This window comes from Rhinopithecus roxellana, chromosome 17 (assembly GCF_007565055.1).
Source record: "Rhinopithecus roxellana isolate Shanxi Qingling chromosome 17, ASM756505v1, whole genome shotgun sequence".
Lineage (NCBI taxonomy): Eukaryota > Metazoa > Chordata > Mammalia > Primates > Cercopithecidae > Rhinopithecus > Rhinopithecus roxellana.
In genome coordinates, this window is record NC_044565.1 from 96173231 (window position 1) to 96195762 (window position 22532).

Consider the following 22532-nt stretch of genomic DNA (forward strand, 5'->3'; position numbering starts at 1 on the left):
CAAACCCATAGCATTCTGGCCGTGGTCTCTAGAATTTGTGTCCTTTTCACATGCAAAACGTATTTATTTCATCCCAATAGCCCAGCATTTTAACTTGTTCCAGCACCAATTTGAAAGTCCAAAGTCTCATCTAAACATCATTTGGGTAAAATTCAAGGCGTGATTCATCCTAAGGCAGATTCCCCTTCACCTGTGAGCCTGTGAAATCAAAACAAGTTATCTACTTGTAAAATACAATGATGGAACAGGCATGGGGTAAACATGCCCATTCCAAAAGAGAGAAATAGGAAAGAATAGGGTAACTGGTCCCAAGTAAGTCCAAAACCCAACAGGGCAAACAAGATCAAATCGTAATGCTCCGGATCATCTTTCGTGACTCCATGGCCTGAGCCCTGGGTACACTGGGGTAGCGGTTGGACCTCCAAGGCCTCTGGGAGCCCCAACCCTGTGGCTTTGTTGGTCTCAGTCCACCTGGCAGCTCTCATGAGTTGGAGTTCTGTGCCTGTAACTTCCTCAGGCTGGTGTTACATGCTGGTGGCTTTACAGTTCTGGAGTCTTGGTGGCAGCTGTATCACTGCAGTGAGTCTCTGCCTACCTCCCACCCCGCCCCAGGCTATTTGTGACATCCTTTGAACTCTAGGTGGAAGAAGCCATGTTCTCATGGCTCTTGCATTCTGCACACTTGCAGAATTAGAGCACTATGTGGACGCCGCCACCGTTTACAGCCTGTATCTTCCAGAGTGGTAGCTTGAGCTGTGCCTGGACTGGCAGGAGCCACAGCTATGCTGGTTGAGGAGTGTTAAGGGGAGCAGAGACTTGTGGCAGCACAGGGCAATGAATGCTGACCTTGAGCACCTCTCTGGAAACGTTGGCCTCAAGGTCCCAGCCTACCTGGAGGATTTCTGAAATGCCTTCAGGGTCTTTCTCCCATTGTGTTAACAGACAGAACCTGGCTTCCTTCTAGCCATACTAATCTGTGTATCAAAGTGTCAGTTGTCTGCACTCTCCCACACTTTTTCATTCTTTATATGGCAAAGCTGGGCATTAAAAAAAATTTTTTTTGTTCTCTTTCCCTTTTAGTTATACAATCTGTCTTTAAACCATTTTTTTTTTTTATTTTACTCTGTGTAGTTAAAAGAAGTCATGCAATTCTTTTAATATTTTGCTAGAAATTTCTTCCACCAGATATCCTAGCTCATGGCTTGTAAATTTTGCCTTCATAAAGCCAGAGGACACAGACACATTTCAGCCAAGTTCTTTGCCACTTTGTAACAAGGATAGCCTTTACTCCAGTTTCCAGTGATACGTTCATCATTTCCATCTGAGACCTCATCAGAATGGCCTTCATTGTCCGTATTTCCAGTTGTTCTGATCACAGCCATGTTACAAGTAATTTCTAAGAAGTTCTAGACTTCCCCCATGGCTCTTCTCTTCTGAGCCCTCAGCACCGTCTCTTTAACCCTCCATTCACAGAAGTCTAGGCTTTTTCTGGCATGCACCTCCAGATTCTTCCAGCCTCTACTCATTACCTAGTTCCCAAGCTTTTTCCACATTTTCAGGTGTTTGTATAAGCAACCATCCCACTTCCCTGGTACCCATTTTCTGTCCTAGTCCTTTTTGTGCTGCTAGGACAGAGTACCTAAGACTGGGTAATTTATAACAGAAATTTATTGGCTCATGGTTCTGGAGGCTGGGGAGTCCAAGATCAAGGGGTTGTGATCTGGTGAGGGTTCTTCTTGCTGTGTCATCACATAGTGGACGGGTAAAGAGAGGGCAAGAGAGACACCAAAGGGACTGAACTCATGCTTCTATGTGGAACACGCTTCCACCGTAACAAACTCACTCCTCTGATAAGGGCATTAATCGTTTTACTTCACCTCATGGCCTAATCACCCCACCTTTTAACACTGTTACACTGGGGATTAAATTGGGGGATTAAATTACCGAAACCTGCTTTTGGTGGACACATTAAAAGCACAGCGGCACCGATACATGAATGCTGCAAAATCTTGCGATGAATTTTATTAGGTACATGTGGAATGATCTTCCTGTCGATGCTGAGTATTACAGAATTTATTTTGCTTTACACATCACCACAGCAAACAGACTTAGTTTTTTTCCCCATCACCTGCCATTTCGTAGGTTAAGCACATTTCCGAGGCATTTGGCCTATGAGTCTGGTATATTGTTGCTATAACTTGAAGCCTTTTCAGCAAATTGGTAAGCCTTAGAACAGCTTCAACAGAAAGAGGAGGCTTGCTTTGAAATGCATTTTTTGATTTTTTGCTAATTTACTAAGCATCACGAATTTGAATCCTGACCTTGAGCTAGACCACTTTAGCTGCCTATTGGCACCCACAAGAGCGAGCCAGAAAGCACACTGAGACAAACCCCTATACTAGAAAGCCATGCAAAGCCGTGTAAGTTCTAATCCATCTCAGTGTAAGAGGTCTTACTTCTTTTCTCCTATTCTCTTTTGGGTATTAGCTCCTTGTTATTCAAAGAGTATCCTTGGGTTTGGTGATTAGTTTGGTGAGTATCCTTGGGTTTGGTGATTAGTTTGGTGATTCTATTTGGTGTTTCAAATAGAAACATTAGTGCCCCTGATGGAACCTCCTAGGTGGTGAGTTTGGTGAGTATCCTTGGGTTTGGTGATTAGTTTGGTGATTCTATTTGGTGTTTCAAATAGAAACATTAGTGCCCCTGATGGAACCTCCTAGGTTCAAGTGATTGTTGTGCTTCAGCCACCATAGTAGCTGTGATTATAGGCGTGTGGCTAATTTTTGTATTTTTAGTAGAGATGGGGTTTCACCATGCTGCCCAGGCTAGTCTCGAACACCTGGCCTCAAATGATCACCCACCTCGGCTTCCCAAAGTGTTGGGATTACAGGTATGAGCCACTGCACCCAACCCAGATTTCATTTTTAGTTTATAGCCTCCCCTTACTTCTCCTCTGCCATTTTTTATCTTTTTCATCCAGGTGACTTCTTTTTTTTTTTTTTTTTTGAGATGGAGCCTCGCTCTGTCACCCAGGCTGGAGTGCAGTGGTGCGATCCACTGAAACTTCCGCCTCCTGGGTTCAAGTGAGTCTCCTGCCTTAGCCTCCCAAGTACCTGGGATTACAGGACTGTGTCACCATGCCCAGCTAATTTTTTGTATTTTTAGTGGAGATGGGGTTTCACCATGTTGGCCCGACTGGTCTCAAACTCGTGATCTCAAGTGATCCACCTGTCTCGGCCTCCCAAAGTGTGGGATTACAGGCGTGAGCTACCACTCTGGCCAAATTGAGGTGGCTTTACTGTCTCACCCGTGGTGAATATTTCATCATGTGTGAGATTTCATTTATTTTAAACAGGAGTTTCATGGAGAATTACATGTTTTAAAACCATAGACCTAGGAGTTTGTGTACCTTTTATTTTAGGTGGAAAGGATTGCTGTCTTCCTGTTCTTTCAGTTTGAAACAGAAGGGTGAAATGAATGAGAATTTTGGTGAAGAGAAGGCAGAGTAGAGAACAGGATACAGCAGGCTAGAGAATCGAGTTGCGCGTGTCAAGTCTGTTTTCTGAGCCTATTCTTTTCACTCCCACTGCCTATAACCTTCCCCCAGATGAAATTCCCTTTATCCTCCTCCAGTTACACCATTTAATTGGAATAAAATACCTGTGTTCAACTTAAAAGTATTTTTCAAGCGCAGTTGACTTTTCACCTTTGCAGGGGTCTAGGTTTTGTTATTACTGAGTTCCTGTCAAGACCCCTCACAGCTGCCTCATCGTGCTCTGTGGCTGGGAGTGGATACCACACTGTGTTCACATCACCACTCAGAAATTAACCACACAATGGACTTAGGCGTTTAGGTCTTTAGTCTACAAACAGCATGTATTGCTTATTGATTTGTTCTCGTAAACAATTTAAAAGATACTCGTTTTTCATGCGGTTTTTGAATCTAACTTAAATATTAAGGTTTTTTTTTTCCTTGGTAGTTCACCAAATCTCTGCATTTTGCTGATTGTTTTTTCTATAAAGTAATTTTTAAAGTTCTCAGCAGTAATATTAAAGCCATGTGAGCTATGTCCAGCATCCCGTTTGTTATAAAACAAGAACCTTTGACTAATGGGAAATTCTCTCTCAGCGAAGACATTTTGAAATTTGTAACTACGATTTTTCTGTATTCTTCCCAGAGTAGGAGTTTGAAATTTTAGGCTGCTTAGGAGTTTATAGATAGTGTGACCTCTTTGTTCTGCAGTGAGAGTCAAGATGCTACCTTAAAATCTTTGCTGTCTCCCTTCCCCGCCTTGCTCCTGAGTTTTAAGTCGTGGCTACACCAGAGATGTCTCTCCGTGGAGCTGGTCCTCACTGTGTTCTCATGTGCTTTTTCTGGGAATGTTCTGCACACGCTGTCCGGATGCAGATAACCGGAGGCGCAGGGTTCGTGGGCTCCCATCTAACTGACAAACTCATGATGGACGGCCACGAGGTGACCGTGGTGGACAATTTCTTCACGGGCAGGAAGAGAAACGTGGAGCACTGGATCGGACATGAGAACTTCGAGCTGATTAACCACGACGTGGTAGAGCCCCTCTACATCGAGGGTGAGTGAAAACTGCACCTTGTTATTATTCAGAGCTACGCAGGTGGCCTCGCCAGAGCTGCGGGATCCCTGAGGGTAAGCTGTCTGATTCAGCACGTTGAAAGCTATGTTGGGTTTTATTTTTGAAATGTCTCAATGTGTATGAGGTGCTGTCCTAGTCTGTGTTGTAACGAGTGGTTATAACAGTGTAAATAGCTGTCTTCTCTCCTACATGGCACCCCTGGTCCTGAACTTCGTGGACCTGTTGAAGTAACTTTCCTGTAGTACACATCTGCTATGATCTGAATGTTAGTGTCCCCCCAAATTCATATGTTGGCATCCCAAGCCCCACAGTGATGGTATTAGGAGGTGAGGCCTTTGGAGGTGATCAGTTCATGGAGACAGAGCCCTCACAAATGGGATTAGTGTTTTTATAAAAGAGGCCTTGGAAAGCCCCCTTGGCCTTTCCACCATGTGAGGACATGATGAGAATATGCACATATGAACCAGGAAGCAGGTCCTCACCAGCACGCACTCTGCCAATCCCTTGATCTTGCTAATTTGATAGAAAACCAGTGGTTCAATGTACATTTCTCCGGTTACTAAATATGGTTAGACTTTAACATGTTAATTCATCAGAGAAATACAAATGGTTTTGTTAGTCCATTTAAAAAATATTCTTTTAGTATGAGTTCTTTGTAATAGGAATGTTAACTGTTGGGCTTGTATTTAGCATTTTTCCCACGAAGGCAAAGTTTTTGCCTTTTCGTTTGATTGAAATTTTATAACATAGTGTCATCTGTTCATATCCGTTTTGCTGTTTCTTCTGTTCTCTTTCTGCTCTAACCATTCCAAGGTTAGATGACTATTTAATCTAATATTTAGAAAGCAGCTGTGGTGTTATTTTGTTGGTTGGTTTTTTGCTTCATTTTTAAACAGTTAATTATGTCATCTGTTTGGAGTTCATTTTGGAGTGAAGCTGTAGTTTTTGTAAAGTGTAAGAGGCTATGTAGATTATAGCTCAGTGGGCTCACTTTCCTCTTGGACTTCCTCCTGGGATTGCTGTGGGGTTAACTGAGGTGATGCATGTGACAGGGCCTGGCAGGCAGATTCTCACAGTTCCCTGCTAAGATGCCCCTTCCCATGGTTCAACCCAAGATGCTAGGTGGTTCTGTCACAGGGCTTTGCTGATGGAATCATGGTTATGAACCAGCTGGCTTTAAAACAAGCATGATCCTGGATTATCTGGGTATGCCCCCACAGTCACATGAAGCATCAAAGGCAGCAACAGAGAATGGAAGAGTCAGGTAGAGAGACTGGATAGGAGGGACACCACGGGGAGACCAGGCAGAAGGGAAGCTGGAGAGGTTTGCAGTGTGCGAGGGACCTGAGCCACCCTGGCTGGGTGCCATGAAGGAGCCATGAGCGGGAGAGTGTTGACAGCCTCTGGAAGCTGAGACCAGCTCCCCGCTGAGAGCCTGTAAGGAGACCTCAGTCCTGCAGCCTCAGGGAACTGAATTTTGCCATCATCCTGAATCATCCTCTGAAGAAAGGAACACAGCCCTGCTGACACCTTGATTTCTGCCTGGGGGGAGGCAGAGCCAAGAACCAGCTGAGCCACACCGTGCCCGGTCCTGTAGACCTGTCAGATCAGATCGTGGGTGGATATTTTTTGAGCCTCTAAATTTGATTAGGCAGCAATAGAAAACTACTGTGAGGACTTAGCACAGCACTGGGCCCTCATTTCACTAAGTGCTGCCCAAATTATACCTTTTTTTTTTTTTTTTTTTTTTTGAGACGGAGTCTCGCTCTGTCACCCAGGCTGGAGTGCAGTCATTGAGGCGCCATCTCGGCTCACTGCAAGCTCCGCCTCCCGGGTTCACGCCATTCTCCTGCGTCAGCCTCCTGAGTAGCTGGGACTATAGGCACCTGCCACCACGCCCGGCTAATTTTTTGTATTTCTTAGTAGAGACGGGGTTTAACCGTGTTAGCCAGGATGGTCTCGATCTCCTGACCTTGTGATCCACCCGCCTGGGCCTCCCCTAAATGATACCTATTAATATTACTACTTTCTTCTCTTTTTTAGCACATGGCAAGAAATATTTATTTTATGACACTATTGTTCATAAAATTTCAGTACTACTGAGAAGCCAGAACCTAATAAAAATAGTGTTTTAATAAGTAAATTATCTTCTTTAACTGCGAGCTTTGATATCATAGCTGCTCTAGGCCATTTTCGCCAATTCTGTGACTGTGTGTCACAGATGCTTCTCTGCCTCTGTAGTTTGAAGCCTGTTTTCCACTTTCTCCTTCAGTGGGTCCTCAGCCTTAGCATCAGTCCTTCTGTGCCCTTGATAATTTCCCGCTTGCTGCCCCCTCCATCTCTTCCCTCTTTCTGCCCTCATAATGCCCACTTCATCCAACAATGCCAAAATGTACCTTCCTTTGAAGCCCACATGGAACATTCTCCAAGATTGATCATATTCTGAGCCTTAAAGGACACCTCAGCCAACCCGAAAGAATAGAGTCCTATAAAGTGTCCTCTCAGACCAGAGTGAAATTACACTAGAAATTAGTAATAGAAAGATATCTGGAAAATTACAAAAATATTTAGTGATGAAACAACAAACGTCTACATAACATATGGAACAAAGGAGAAATCTCGAGAGATTAAACATACTTTCAACTAAATGAAAGAATTAGGTTTCTTGTTTATATATTTGATAAAGAATGAGATGGAAGAGAGTCTGAAATATTTTTCTCTTTTCAAAAGAATCTTTTTTCCTTATGATGAAGATAATACATACGTGTTAAAGAAAATGTAGAAAGGTATTTTACAAGGCAGATAGAAAATTATTTTTAATCTTTCTATAAACTGTTGAGGAAGTTGGCTGGGCGTGGTGGCTCACACCTATAATCCCAGCACTTTGGGAGGCTAAGGAGGGTGGATCACTTGAGCTCAGGAATTTGAGTCCTAGCCTGGGCAACATGGTGAAACCCAGTCTCTACCAAAAATACAAAAAGTTAGCCGGGCATGCTTGTGCATGCCTGTGGTCGCAGCTATTCAGGAGACTGAGGCATGAGAATCTCTAGAACCCAGAATGCAGAGATTGCAGTGAGCCAAGATAGTGCCGTTGCACTCCAGCCTGGGTGACAGAATAAGACCTCATCTCAAAAAACAAAACAAAACAAAAAACCATTGAAGCTAACATCCAGTTGTTTTCCTAAATGTGATTTTTTTTCGAATTAAAAGCATGCTTAATAGGTAATATGGTTATGTGGTTCAATTATTTTAAAAAATAAATGGAAAAGATGGTTGGGCACAGTGGATCATGTTTGTAATCCCAGTACTTTGGGAGACTGAGGCAGGCAGATCGCTTGAGTCTAGGAGTTCCAGACCAGCCTGGGCAACATGGCAAAACCCTGTCTCTACAAACATTAGCCAGGCGTGGTGGCATGCACCTGTGGTCCCAGCTACCCAGGGGGCTGAGGTGGGAGGATTACTTGAGCCCGGGAAGTCGAGGCTGCAGTGAGCCATGACGGCACCACACTCCAGCCTGGGTGACAGAGTAAGACCCTGTCTCAAAAATAAATAAATAAATAAATAATAAACATAAAAATGGAAAAGATATAACTATAAAGTCTTCCTCTTGCCAGTTCTCAGCTCTCCTCAGGAAACAGCTGTTGATCCTTTCTTTGTATTCATCTGCAGTGTTTGTATGTGACCCAACTAACACAAGTAGGTATTTATAGTTCTCTCTTTTTATATAACCTATTGTGTATTATCCTGAATCTTATTTTCTTCCACTTACTATGTCCTGGTGATCTTTCATGTATATCATATACAGAGACCTTTTTTGGCAGCTGCTTAGTGTTCTGTTTTGTGACTATACTAGCTAGATCTCTTTACCAAGACACGGGTTTTTTTCCCCTCAACATTACTTGTTAGCAAGTTGCCTTCTTATGAATATATTGTAATTTCCTTAGTCCTGTGTTGTTGGATCTTTAGGTTGATTGCAGTTTGGGGCCATCATAAACCATGCTTCAGAAAGCCACGCATCTGTGTCTCTGTCATCATTTTCATAGTACACTGGCTTTCCCAGGGTCCTGCTACAGAGCACCTGTGCTTCCCTGAAATACTGTCCCAATTTACTTTTCCACCATCTGCATAAACAGTGATCTTGAGATCAGCGTTTCCATGAGAAACAGGAAAAGGCAGAAATGCGCATTGTGTCATGGGAAGACCAGTACTGGGAACTTGTAGTATCTCTGTTGAAGAGGTCCAGGAAAATAAAAAGAAGGAAGTGTCCATAGCTAACACTTAACTATATTCCAAGTGCTATTCTAATTGCTGTTTATGGTTGGCAAGTTTAATTATGTCAATACCTGTGCGAAGTAGGCAGCTATTTTCCTCATTTTTTAGGTGAGGAAACCAAGACGTGGAGTCCTGTCCATTACCTGCCTTTTGCCTGGATGCTCAGTTCCTGTGGAGGGCTGGGGGTGGGGGCACCAGGAGAGGGAAGACAGGAGAGCCAAGCCATTAACCCTGGGCACCCACCCTAAAGAGGAGGGGTGGAAACAGTGTTTGCCAAGGGGATTGAGTCCATGTTTATGTAGACATTTAAAGCATGCAGCTCTGAATAGAATATTTTTGTTGAAGTATCATTTAGAAATTTTTTTCTCAGCTTTCAGTTTATACTGTAAATGTAAATAAAACTGCAGTGGCGGCTCTTAGAGATCGCCCTCTGTTTAATTTGGAGCTGTGGGGGCTTCCTGTGGAGCAGCCTAGGACACTGGAAATTCTTTCCCCTGCGGTGGCTTCCCAGGGAAGGTGAGCCCCTCGCTCAGAACAGCCGACAGCACTGGCGGGCAACCCCAGCTCCCGGGGGCTGAGCCAGTTTCTAGTGTGTGCAGCCTTTGCCCTAAGTAAATACATTTGACATGAAATGAAGGGAAAAGCTTGCTGTTTTGCTTCTTTGTGCCGAGAGAAATTTGGTCTTTATACTTTGAGAAGTTCTGTATCTTCTTCGTTCCTGTTTTCCATCCTAAATACTGTTTCTGGAGACAAAGGCTAGGGCCATGTTGTGAGACTTCCCATTGCAGAGAGGAACATCTCGTTGGGGAGTATTTCTGTAAAACCTCTGACTCGAGTGTGGAGAAAGAGAATTCTACTGTAAGTGTCTTTTATGATGGGAATTCAGTATATGCTAAATAATCATGTGAGTTCACAGAAAGAACTAACCCATTGTTTTGCATTTTAGTGTTTCCACAGTCTTCAGTCTCATGGTACAAATCCTTAACTGGCCCTTGGCAGTTTCGTAGAGCGTGGGAGTGGCACAGAATGAGGCTTGACACAGACTATGTCACCAACTTAAGACAAAAGTAAAAAGAGAATCAACAAAGGAGTGGAAGCTACACTCAGTTTTTATGTGGAAGAGGTTTTTTTGGTATAGGAAATGCTTGATTTCTCCGATGTGTTCTGAACAGTGGTTTCAGGTTATTCCGAGTTGTTCTCTTCCTATGGTGATTTTTTTTCTTCCCTATTTATGTGTCATTTATGTGGGTTTTGGGCACAGTGAAATTCCACCTAAGACCCTATAGAGAGTTCATTTGTGGTTTGACTGGTTGGATTTTCCTGGTCAGAATTCACAGAAGGGCCGAGCAAGTCGCAGCCATGCCCTTACCCAGCCTCTTCCCAACATAAGATTACCCTGCCTGCTTTCTGGTAGGAATGCTGCTGATCATTAATTGGAGCTCTTTTAGGCTCATTTCTCGAGACTTCTATTTTTCTAGCTGAACTCCCAGCACATGGCTTTGTAAATGTGAAAGGTCGTGGCAGGGTCTCTAAGCGGTCTCTGAACGGCTGTGTGGGCACCCGTGAATGGGCTGCCTTTCTGTCCCCCTTTGACTTCCTCTCCCCACCTCAGCTTGGATTTTGAAACATCAGGCTCATGCTTGGTGTACTCTGAACTGTGCAGCTGACATGTTCCAAAGGCCTTCGTCCTGGGTTGTGAGGGTTAGAGGGTTAGCCTCGCTGCTTCATTTACATCCTGAAGCCGGTTGTTACTAATGTTACTTCGTGTTTACCTGGCACCTCTCATTGCTGGTTATTTGTCCCTGTTCTGAATTTCCCCTCTTTTCTCCCCTTCAGAATTGCTCAGCAGACTATTTAACCAACAGACTCTGCTGCAGTGTCCTTTTTAGGATAGGAACTGGAGTTATTGTTAACGTTACAGGAAGAACACGTTCTCAGAGGAGAGTGGGTGGTGGGAAACTCAGATTTTCATGGAGTTTTCAGTTTCCTCTCAAATGGGAGGATGCAGCAGCACCGCTACTTAACTGAACGTCTCGACAGTTTGACGGGGCAGCCCTCAGCCTTCCGGAGCAGCAGTGGGACTGACCTGTCCAATGAGGAAGAAACACCGAACCAGATGGACTGGCCTTTGGGGATGGAAAAACCCCAGTTTACGCTCAGTTCTTCTCTCAGCTAACTTTTTTGGAGCCCTGTTCCCAAATTGGCCTGGACCAGAGCACTGTGGAAGGGTGTTTGTTGTAAATGGAAGGTTTCCAGGCCCTCCTGGAAATCCTGAAGCGTGAGACCTGCAGTGAGCTCAGGAGTCTGCGTTTGTGGGTGACCGAGGGGGCCTCCCTCCCTGCAGAGTCCTCACTGTGGAGAGCATCAGGAGGGGAAAGGCCTGCGTCTTGTGCTTGGGGAGCTCATCATCTAGTGAGGAAGGCATGTGTGAATCTCTGGACAAGGCAGCGCTGAGCCGTTGTGGACTAGTGGTGCAGGCAAGGGGTTATTTCTGACCAAGGGCAGTGAGAAGGTTTCCCACACAGACTGACGTCTGCATTGAGCTTTGAAGAAGAAAGCCAGGACTGGAGAAGATGAGGAGGGAGGAGTGCGAGGCTAATGACAGTGGCTTTCTGTTTGATGTCGGGGCGGTTTCCTGTTCTCTCAAGGCACACTTCTTCCCTCTTAGCCTTTAATGCAGTTTCCTGTCTTTCCTTGCATACCTTGTCACCTCAAGAGTAAAGATAGTGATGAATAATTTGTTGTGTTAGATCACAACCCATACAGAGTTGTTTAGACTCTCTTCGAGGAATGTAAGGTGACCCTGTCTGTGTAAGCAGAAATGCCCGTGAGTGTGAGTCAGGTGGCAGCAGGTTCCAGGTCTGGCACACTTGAGCAGACTCTGTGGTGTCGTACTCAGCTCCGAAGGTCCGGCCAGGTTCATTTTTTTTTTTTTTTTTTTTTTTAATTTTTAAATTTTATTTATTTCTTTTTTTGAGATGGAGTTTTGCTCTTGTTGCCCAGGCTGCAATGCAATGGCGCCATCTTGGCTCACCGCAGTCTCCACCTCCCAGGTTCAAGTGATTCTCCCGCCTCACCTTCCTGAGTAGTTGGGATTACAGGTGCCTGCCATCACACCTAGCTATTTTTTAAAAGTTTTTAGTAAAGACGGGTTTCACCATGTTGACCAGGCTGGTTTCGAACTCCTGACCTCAAGTGATCCACCCACCTCGGCCTCCCAAAGTGCTAGGTTTACAAGCGTGAGCCATCGTGCCCAGCCCTCATTTGGTTTTGAACTTGGCACAGTCCCGCTCCAAAGTGGCAGTGGGTATGAGGAGTCATCTTCAGAGGAGGCAGCACAGTGCCTGTTTCTGGGGCTAATGGTCTGCTGCTTGTACCTGCAGCCCTGGAGCTTGGAAGCAGGTGTGCAGGAACTGACCCGATCTGTGCTGGACCTAGCTGGAAACTGCAAAAGATAGCTTGGCCTTAGAATTACGGGACTTTGTGAAAACTGATTTTTAAAAGGTGTCTTGTTAAATTACAATTTGTATAATAGAATGTTAGTTCGTCTTTTATTTTTAGCAGTTTTTCAGCTCAGAATAACTTGTGGGGGTGGGAACAGCAGTCACGGGATTTTCTTTTACTTGGGCAGCTCCTTTCAGCGAACTTGCATCTTGACAGACCGTCAATAATTTTAAAGATTTTGGGTTTTGTTAGTTCTGTTTACAAAAAGATTACTCTTCTCATAAGCGTTGGTTCTATTTCTAAATAAACTCACTGGTTTTCAGACTTGACTTTCAAATGTTAAAATATATATGTATATATACACACACGTATATATGCATGTATATGTGTGTGTGTGTGTGTATATGTATATATATGAAGGTCTAGAGTCTCCCAGCTTGCTTCAGGGTGTTGGGGACCCAGGCATTACCTCACTGGCTGACTGGTGCACAGTCAGGATTGATTGAGAACCTCTAGACTGACCTGCTGCGGCTCAAAGGCTTGATCTTCAGCTCTTCCATTCCTAGCATTGGGAAAGGGAAGACAGCAGCAGTTACCTGGTCAGGGGGAGCCCGGAAGGCCAGGCAGAGGGGCCCCTGCAGATATTCTTACACATCCATGTGCCAGGGAGGACTCATTTTGGCAGCAGAGCTTTCAGATCCCTGTTCCTCACTCTCCTGTGGATGGTGGATGTGTTTCCTCACCAGTGGCTGAAAGTAGAATGGCATGACATGGACTTTGTCTGAAAGGATGGCATTGCTCCTGTGTGTGTGTCTGTTGCTGCCATTCCAGTGAGAGGCTGGTCCCCGAAGACTTCTCTGCTGTGTGCAGGTGTTACCTGACTTGGATCTGTGCTGGAGGGCTGTGGATAGTGATGTTAAAGTGAATGCCTGTGCAGGAGGAGCAGGGGTTGTGTGGAATCTGAATTGCTTTGCCATTCATGGCTTTAAAAACCCGTCTCCCTCCCTCCCCATGGTCTCAGGGTCTGGTTTTATGTATACAGGATGCATTAACAAAGGAAAGGCTACTTTCTCCCATAGTTCTGTGTCTTTGGTTTTAAGTCATATTTGCCTCACAAACTAAAAAAAAAATTCATGCTTAATTCTGTGTCTGAAAAAAATCAGTCTTCCTTCTGATTTGAGTGCTTTATCTGGGACAAATATTTCAGAAAACAATCAACTCAGTAATCGAATTGACTCTGGTTACACGAGAACAGACTCAAATAACTGACCCAGCACATGTTTTTGTTTCCAGATAATTAGACTTTCTATTTTTGTTTAACCTTTTTCTAATTACAAATGTAAATTAGTTTATATAAAGAATAAAATAACTTGATTTCGGTGAAAGATATACTAATACGTTTGTTATACAGTGTATATCCTAGGAGGTCAGTATTTTTTTTAGTGGTTTTTTTTTTTTTTTTTTAAAGTAATAGGCTTCTGTTTTGTCTCCTTTAGTTGACCAGATATACCATCTGGCATCTCCAGCCTCCCCTCCAAACTACATGTATAATCCTATCAAGACATTAAAGACCAATACGATTGGGACATTAAACATGTTGGGTAAGTTGTCATTTTCTTTTTTTTTTGGCTCTTGCTGGGAATATTTTAGATGATTATAAGCATAGGACATTGAATCTTCTACTAGAGTTGGATCTGAGTCCCTTATCGTCCCTTGTCGCCCTGCCTGTGGTATTTGGCAGTTTTGCAGTGTTATTTCAGTGTGACTTTATTTGTCATCAGAATATGTCATGGAGGAGATACTCTAATATTCTAACTTTTCATGCATCATAGTAATCAGGCTGCAGCACCCTGGTGTAGATCCCCTGGGAGTGACCACAGGCGCTTCATGTGACCACCCAGCCTTCCCCTCCTCCTCTCCTCTGAAACCAGTTGATGAATGCCAAGGATAAGTGGCATGCCTCATGCTGGAAAGAGGCAGTGGTGGCTCTCATCCTGAGATTGGCTTGGCATGGCCTTACACACGGTTGTTTCAGTAGCACTCTTTGAAGGAATGGATGGAGACATCTGTATGGGATGTTATCAAGATGGGGTGCCTGCCCTAGATTGGACTTCAGGGTTCGCATTCATGAAAGATGGAAGAGAGAGCATTGTTAAGGGTGGCAATATGTGTATATTCACAAATGACATGCCTTAGATTTATAGCTCTGGGTAATATGCACATATTAATGTTTAAAATTGGAGGCATGCTTAAATTTGGCACAGTTTTTTTTCAAAAAACTCCCTGGGTTTTGATTATTTGCAAAGTGGAAGAAAGGAACCGCTTTTTAAGATGGCAAGTAAATGATGGATTTAAGTGTAGGAACATTTAATACAGGTTCTACAAATAGACTTGGGAAATACAGCACTAAATTTTGATTTGAACAAAACGTGGAGTCAAGGTAATGAAAGGGTGGCCAGAGATTGGTTTATCTCTTAGATGCAATATTTTAGGGGGTGGTACTAGTCAAGATTCTACAGAAGAACAGAACCAATAGGATGTGTAGAGATATAGAGAAAGAGATTACTTACGAGGGTTTGGCTCACATGCTTATGGAGGTCGAGAAGTCCCACTGTCTGCCTTCTGCAAGCTGGAGAACCAAGAAAGCCAGGGGTGTAGTTCCAAGGCCTGAGAACTGGAGAGCCGAGGGCAGATCAATGTTCTGTGTAAGCAGTCGACCTTCCTCCATCTCTGGGTTCCAGTCAATCCTGTAAGGGACTGGATGATGCATCCACATTGGGGAGGGCCATCTGTTCTACGCAGTCTACAGATTCAGATACTCCTGTCTTCTGGAAACACCCTCACAGACACCCCCGGACATAATGTTCAACCAGATTCCTGGGCATCCCGTGGCCTAAGTTGACACATAAAATGAACCATCACAAGGGTCAAGTTGTTTGGAGTAAGATGATTCATTCTTCCTGTCTGGAAAGAGCTTTATCTTCTTTGTTACCGTCCCCTGCTCTGGTCCCCGACAGAACAGGGTGCTGCTGCTTCTGCTTAGAGGTGTGCGTGGTGCCGTCTTCTTGCCATCACAAGCGCCTACCCCTGCATCATACCAGAACTAGACCGTAGAGGAAAAGCTCATCATGCACTTGGTGTTTAGAGAGATTCCATTTGTTCTTCCTACTTAGGGGATGCAGTCACTGTGCCCATGGGTCCTGTCACTGTGGGGCAGATTCAGATGGGGTTGCCTCAGGCTCTTCTGCACTCGGCGCCCCATGGGGGGTGGGGGCTGCTGAATGGGCATAAGTGTCGGTGATACCTAGTAGGATGGGAAAGGCTCCCAAAGAGAGGCCTCAGCAAAATGCTATTAGAGTTAAATGCAAAAGTGACTCAAGCTAGGGTTTGAGCTGTGACTGAGATCGAATGTGGAGGCCTTGCAGGAATGGTAAAGAGTCTTCCAGGAGAGATGTTGACAAAGGGCGAAGGGAGACCATTGGTAGGCTGGAAAGAAACCCACGTTGGACTTTGTGTTCTGAACGGAGAGGAGCCGTCATTAGCCATCTTGCACTTGAGATAAGATGCCATGAACTTTGCCTGGCTTCTTCCTGGTGAGACCCTTTCCTCTATGTAACTTGCCCGCCTCCCAGACCCTGTGCTAGACTTCTTCCTCTGATGAAAGCTTTTCGTAACCCCCAGACACTGTAGCAGCAGGATAGTTCCCTTGGCTTCACTCCCTGACAGTTGCCTCTGTAGATCCTGCATAAGTCATTCCATGAAAGTGCTACAGAAGTAGTCCTAGTTTCAAAATCTTTAAACTCGGTTGTTTTTGAAATATAACACATTGCATTTGTGATGTGTGTTTGTGACCAAAGTTCAGAGAAAACTATAAACTAGAAAGAACTCAGGTAGAGGGGAATATAAAATGTATAGTCACTTTGGAAAACAGTTTGATGCTTTCTTAAAAAACTAAATATGCACCTACCATATGACTCAGTAATTGTATTCTTGGGCACTTCTCCCAGAGAAATGAAAATTTATGTTCACATGAAAACCTGTATGAATGTTCATAGCAGCTTTTTTTGGTAGAGGTCGAAAATGAGAAGCAACCAGAATGTCCTGTCATAGGTGAATGGTTAACGGCAGCGCATACATATATCCCCTGGAATTGTACACAGCAATAGATTAGGAAGGATCTGTTGATACACACTGCAGCTTGGATAGATTTTGAGGGGGGAATATGTTCCGTGAAAAAATTCAGTCCCAAGAGGTCATGTTCCATTTGTGTATCGTCCTTGAAATGACACAGTTATAGACATGGAGAATTGGTTCGTGGTTGCCAGGGGTCAGCAGGTGGGAGGGAGAGAGGAGAGGCTGCAGAAGGACCATGTGAGGGATCCTGGTAGAGATGGAAATGCTCTATCACTTTTATCAATGGAATGTCCGTTTCAGTGGAAATAGTCACTGGTCATATCAATGTCAATGTCCTGATAGTGACACAATCTGGTTTGCAAGTTTTAGCATTGGAGGAATCTGGGTAAAAGATACATAAGGTCCCTCTATTACTTTGTACAATTGAATTTGAATGTACAAATATCTCAAAATTAAAAATTTAATCAGGAAGAAAAAGATCTCAGGGTCCTTCATTTTGAAGCTACTACATTGTCGGACACACTAATACCTCTGGTTCCCACACGCTAGAATCCTTCCACCCCTACCAGCCTCGCCCAGAAGCGCACATAGGCTGCATGTGCCTAGCTTGTCACACCCTCCTAGCAGTGCTTTGTGGGCATGTGTTGGCCCCTGCTCTGTGTGGGGGACAGAGCTGAGGGGTGTCCACATAGCCCCCGTCTAGTGTAGTGGCGATTGGGGATGGGTAATGTCCCCTGTCTTAAGTGCAGGGTTAATGAAGGTCAGGGGGGTCTTGGAGCCTGTAATGAACCTCTGTACACTGGGACTCTGTGAATGAGTTTGGACGACTTTCCATACTTACTTGACCACCATAGATAATGATGTTCTAGTCAGTTACATGTGAGTGGCCAGTCCAGGGAAGGAGTTCAGAGCAGGACTGAGGAATGTGACAGTTGCTTTGGAGAAGGTGCTGTGTAAGCTGAACCGCAAAGGAGGAAGAAGAATGTGTGGACAGTTATCCAGACAGGGTGGCATGGGCAGTTAGAAGAGCCCAGGACATGTTCAGGAAGTGGCAGGTGGACCATTGTGGAAGTTAAGGAGAGAAGGGCCTTGCCTTCTGCCAACCAAGGGAAAGTTACCCAGTACAATATGGGGTAGTATTTGGGGGCAGAGGAGTGCCTCACGAAACTCCTCAAATCACACTTTATCAAGCTAACAGATTCTGCATTTGGCTCTGCTTATGACAAGTATTCAACAAAATACTGGCCTTCCGAGAATCCATTTATGTTTTTCTTACTGCATTTGTTTTGTTTATTTTGGTGCCAATGCAGATGCAGTAAGAGTAGATAATTGGATAGATAATTAAATGTCTTTAATACTAAAACATTGCTTAAATTGGCCAGCAAAAAATGTGCCCGCACATGTAAATTGAGTCTCTTTTATCATGTCTTTGCTTTCTATAGGGCTGGCAAAACGAGTCGGCGCCCGTCTGCTCCTGGCCTCCACATCGGAGGTGTATGGAGGTGAGTAGGGGGCTCTCTCAGGGTACGCTCACTCCAGCCCTTGGACTGTTTTCATCCTATCTCGGAAGAGTCCAGGGTTCTTTTCTGAGGAGACTCAGCCTGCCCATGCTCCTCTTGTGCACAAGAGCCTACCTGTCAGCCTCCCGGGTTGCCAAGCTCCTCTGCCCGGTGGGACAACCTCTCTTATTTGATCACACATCATTGGAGCACTGCACCCTGTCACCTGGCCAATAAAGACCCACCGTTTATGATTCCACAGAAGTGTTTCTGCCATTCTGCTCTGAAAACACCCCAGAAATCACACTATCTTTTTACCTGTTTGGCTAGCACATGTCGTTCTTCTATGTGAGTCATGCATGCTGCATGCCTGACCTCCCAAGAGCTCATGGGCTGGCCTTTAAGGCTTCCTGGGAGAAGAGACATGCGCTTACTGCCTCCCCTGTTGTATAACGAGTTCTGGAAGAACCTTAAGCAGATAGTGTCAGAACACCCATGAGTTTGTTTTACCAAGCTACAGCCTTCCTCTCCTTCCCTGCCTGGGAAGGAGTTGAGGGGTGGGGACCAGGGGCTTTATTTCCAATTTGTATTGATTTCTCTTCAGCCCCAAACCAGCTGGGTGTGCAAGGTTTAGGAGAACTGCTTCGCTGATGCAGCGGAAGCCAGGTCCTGGTATGATGCAATTTTTCTATTTTACATTCTTACTGTGGACGAGAGAAGGAAGTGAGAGGGTAAAATCAGAAGAGACTTTTTTTTTTAAGTAAGGAAACTAAATGAAAAAAATCATAGCAACAGAGAAATTCTTCTAAATGCAGTGATATTCTTTGTAATCTCTATGAAAAGGTAGTTCATAGTCTACTTTTTTGAAGTCCTCAGCAGTTATTAATAAAAGAGCAGAGTGTGCCCCTCCCTACCTGTGGGGTATGGTGTCTGTCCAGAGGGGCACAGTGACATCTTTCCCACAGCCACCCTGCTTCCCCCACTTGTCTCATTTATTATCTGCATGTCTGACAGGAGCCTGTGTTCCTTAGGCTTCCTAAATAATTGGAGAGTGTAATTTGTGGAAGTTACCAAGTGCTCTCCTCTGACCTTGAATAACCAAAGTAAACTTTCGTGGAGCATTTGCTTAGTGTCTTAGCCTCACAGAATGCTGGAAAGGGGAGATGATCGGAAATTATTTTTTACTCTGGATCTTTACTTAAGGGGACTTATTTAGAAGCTTGCTGTCCTGAGCATTTCAGTCCAGACGGTGCCAGTCCAGGGACAGATGGATGTACCCAGCCTTTTCTTTCTTGTCCTTTGTCAAATTTATGACCATCTCTTTTGGAGTGTAGCTTGCCCAGCTCTTGTCAAAGAGCCCCAGAAAAAAGGGCTGAAATCAATCATCTGGTACATTCTGTGAATTTAAGTCAATGATTCCCTTCTCTCAGGAAGTATTTTCCTTAGAACTTTTCTCTCACTGAGCAGTGAGAAGTTAGCCCTTCGAAAGGGAATTTTAAACCACAGCAGCAGATACATAGACCTTTCTTTGCAGCACACTTCTGCATTGCCGCGGAGGCTGTGCTGACCCAGAGGGATCCGCTGAGTAGACATGTGGCAGGATACCTGTCTGTTTACCTCCCTGCACCTGCTCAGGCCCACTGAGTCCCAAGTCAGACTTCAGGGGTAAGATAAACAAGATGGGAATTGATAACAATGCATCTTTTTGTCCAGATTTCATGGCAAAGACTTACACGTTTTATATCATAGTTGTACTCAAGTATGTATAAAATTCTAGGTGTACTAAATAAATTAGATGTATATTCACATTCCAGAAATATACTTGTGTGAATAAAAGAATTTGTTACTTGTTTTCTTCCAATAGTCTCTTCCCCTGGTATGTCTTAAAGCGTGGTTGATTTATACGATAGAGAAACAGGAATCGGGAGTGTAAAATGAGGGCTAGAAGAACAGGCACCCATTTGCCAGGGAACACCCCATCCCTCCACCTGCCCTACAGGAGCCTCCACGTTATCTTGTCACAGGTCCCGATTTGTTCTGCTGATGGCACGTGTCAAAGTCATCATGTTCCACAGATGCTGCGTTTTTCATTTTTTTCAATAAATACATGTTTTGCTCCAGTTACCGATTTTATAAATATAAAACAAAACCATGTATCTCTTCACATAGCTTGTGTTTAATTGTAATTTGCGTAGCACTCTAAAAGTGAAGAACAATTTACGAAAGAGAGGGAAAACTTAAAATTGGGAGACCTGATCTTTTTCTTTTTTTTCCCCCTGTAAGTAAAATGTTGTCATTGCTTAATATCATGTCCTACTGGAACTTAGAGAACGGAAAGCTGAGGTGGCCTCTTTAATACATCTCTCCATCTCTAAATGGGTCTTTCCGAAGTTCCCTTTTGCATCATAAATATGCATTATTGATATGAACTGGAAAACAGAAAGATGAAAACAGTCTCACTTTTTTCCCATCATAGATCCTGAAGTCCACCCTCAAAGTGAGGATTACTGGGGCCACGTGAATCCAATAGGACCTCGGGCCTGCTATGATGAAGGCAAACGTGTCGCAGAGACCATGTGCTATGCCTACATGAAGCAGGTATTTTCCCAGGGTCTGGGCTTGCGGTTTAGGCGTGCTGAGCCCCTGATCTGAGATGTAAAGTGCTGTAAAGGAATGAATGCCATGACTGATTTTGTCTGGGGATAGGTGTTTGGGAAGCTCAGTTTCCCAGTATTATAAATTAATAGTATTATCAACAGCTTTTTCCATGTATCTCCTTATTTTAAAAATGATTTCCTAGAGATCAGTTCTTGGGTTTGGAATACTGTTTTATGACTATGAACAGAATGCTTCTTCATTGCCATTTGCTCACCAGCAGCTAAGAAGTGCCTCTTTTCCTGAAGCCTCCAAATCAATGGATCTTCTTTTTTTACTTTTCTATCAATTAAGTATAAAAATGGATGCATTATTGCTGTAATTTGAACTGCTTTAGGAATTGTTATTGATATGTATTTACGTTATTTCACGCTTTCTTCATTAGTCATTGTTGTGCTGAGGTGCTTTTGCCAAGGATATTTTATGTCACAGATTCGGTCTCCCGCATGTTATAGTAGAAATTGCTCACAGACCAACATGCTGAGGTTGCCACACTGGCTGTACTGCTGTATGACTCTAAGATTTAAGCCTTCATTCTCTCAGTTCTTATCTCTGACAAAGGGTGTGTAAAAAGCTTGCCTTGCCCACATCCGGGCAGTGCAGGAGCCAATCAACTGTGCAGAGAAGGTGGAGGCCCAGGTACAGGATATTCCATTCATGTTCTCACTGAGTGTGTCCTTGGACTTGGGTCTGAACTTTCACATCCTCATGAAAATGCCCTCTGGTGTGGTGGGACATGCAGGTAAATCAACGTGGCTGTGGAACATTGGTCCAGGACAGGCTGTTGGTAGATGCAGTGTCTGTTTTTGGGAGCAGTGCTGTCAGGCCCAGGGTCCAGTTGCAGGTGAGCCTGGGGAACTGTTGGCTGTGTGCTCTATAGGAGGGGAAAGTGTTGTCAGCATGACCAGCATCCAGGAGTTTTCCTGACCATCTGTCTCAGGTCCCGGCAGAGCCCCAGTCAAGCATGTGCCAAGGTCACCTGCTCCTGACCTCGGATGAGAGTTTAATCGCCTTCCCTCCCCATGGTACCACAGAGGACAGGGCGGTGTAAAGCCAGGTAGGCTCTCTGACGGGTGGGAGAGGATGTCGAGGACTCTCTTTCTCATCGTGTGTTTAATGAAATGCCAGCATTAAAGATCTATAAATTAACTTTATGCTATTGTTGGTATTTAAACTTTTTTGCTTTATTTCTTGGCCAGAAGCAGAACGAATTGCCTTCTAAGCTACTTGAGTCTGTTGGCTTACGTTATCCACTTCCTCTACGAAATGCTAATCGGTTTTAGTAGGAACATACTTTCATCATTTTGGGGCCCAGAATATCTGGACTCAGAAGTTTCAGATGATCTCCCAGACACTCAGGACCACTCAGTGTGCATGGGTACTTAGGAGTACTGACTAGAGTGTCAGGGACACATAATTGCATTTTATTTAGAATATGTTCCAGGAGTGATATGATTCTCAACTGTTTTCTTTTGCTTTCAGTCCTATGATTGTATTTCTTACCTAGTGAATTTTTACATAGGCAAAGCTGGTGGACAAATGGGACATTTTGATTGAGCTTTTAGTTTTAATTAAACGGTTATTTGGCTAATGTAGTTGATAACTTTATGGGTATACATATTACCTTAAGTATATGCTTAAGATAATTATGGTATTTGGTAATAATAGAGGCAGCATTTCTTGAGCACCGACTGTATGCCAGGTAACTGTTCTAGGGACCTGGACTCCAGCCAGGGTCTGCATTTCACACACATACTAACATTGGATCTGTTCTTGTCATCTGTGCCTGGGGGTTCAGGAAGGTAACGCCTAGTAACTCTGGAACATCAGCATTTGCATTCCTGCTCACATAGGTCTCGGGAGCTTAATGGCATGGGCAGCGTTGCCCTGAAATCTATGAGTAATGTACCTGTTAGAA

At 44.1% G+C, this 22532-nt stretch overlaps 1 protein-coding gene across 5 annotated transcripts in view; it reads left to right on the top strand.

Annotated features, from left to right (window-relative positions):
* Positions 1-22532, top strand: part of UXS1 (UDP-glucuronate decarboxylase 1) — a 92990-nt gene that overhangs the window by 42904 nt on the left and 27554 nt on the right. For 3 of the 5 annotated variants that reach the window (XM_010360991.2, XM_010360990.2, XM_030921270.1), the window contains 4 exons: positions 4409-4589; positions 13823-13927; positions 17903-17962; positions 20436-20557. In XM_010360991.2, the coding sequence (XP_010359293.1) occupies positions 4409-4589; positions 13823-13927; positions 17903-17962; positions 20436-20557 (468 nt within the window). Of the gene's footprint in view, positions 1-4408; positions 4590-10769; positions 11472-13822; positions 13928-17902; positions 17963-20435; positions 20558-22532 lie in introns of those variants that run through there. The other 2 variants (XM_010360992.1, XM_030921271.1) reach the window with 2 other exon arrangements.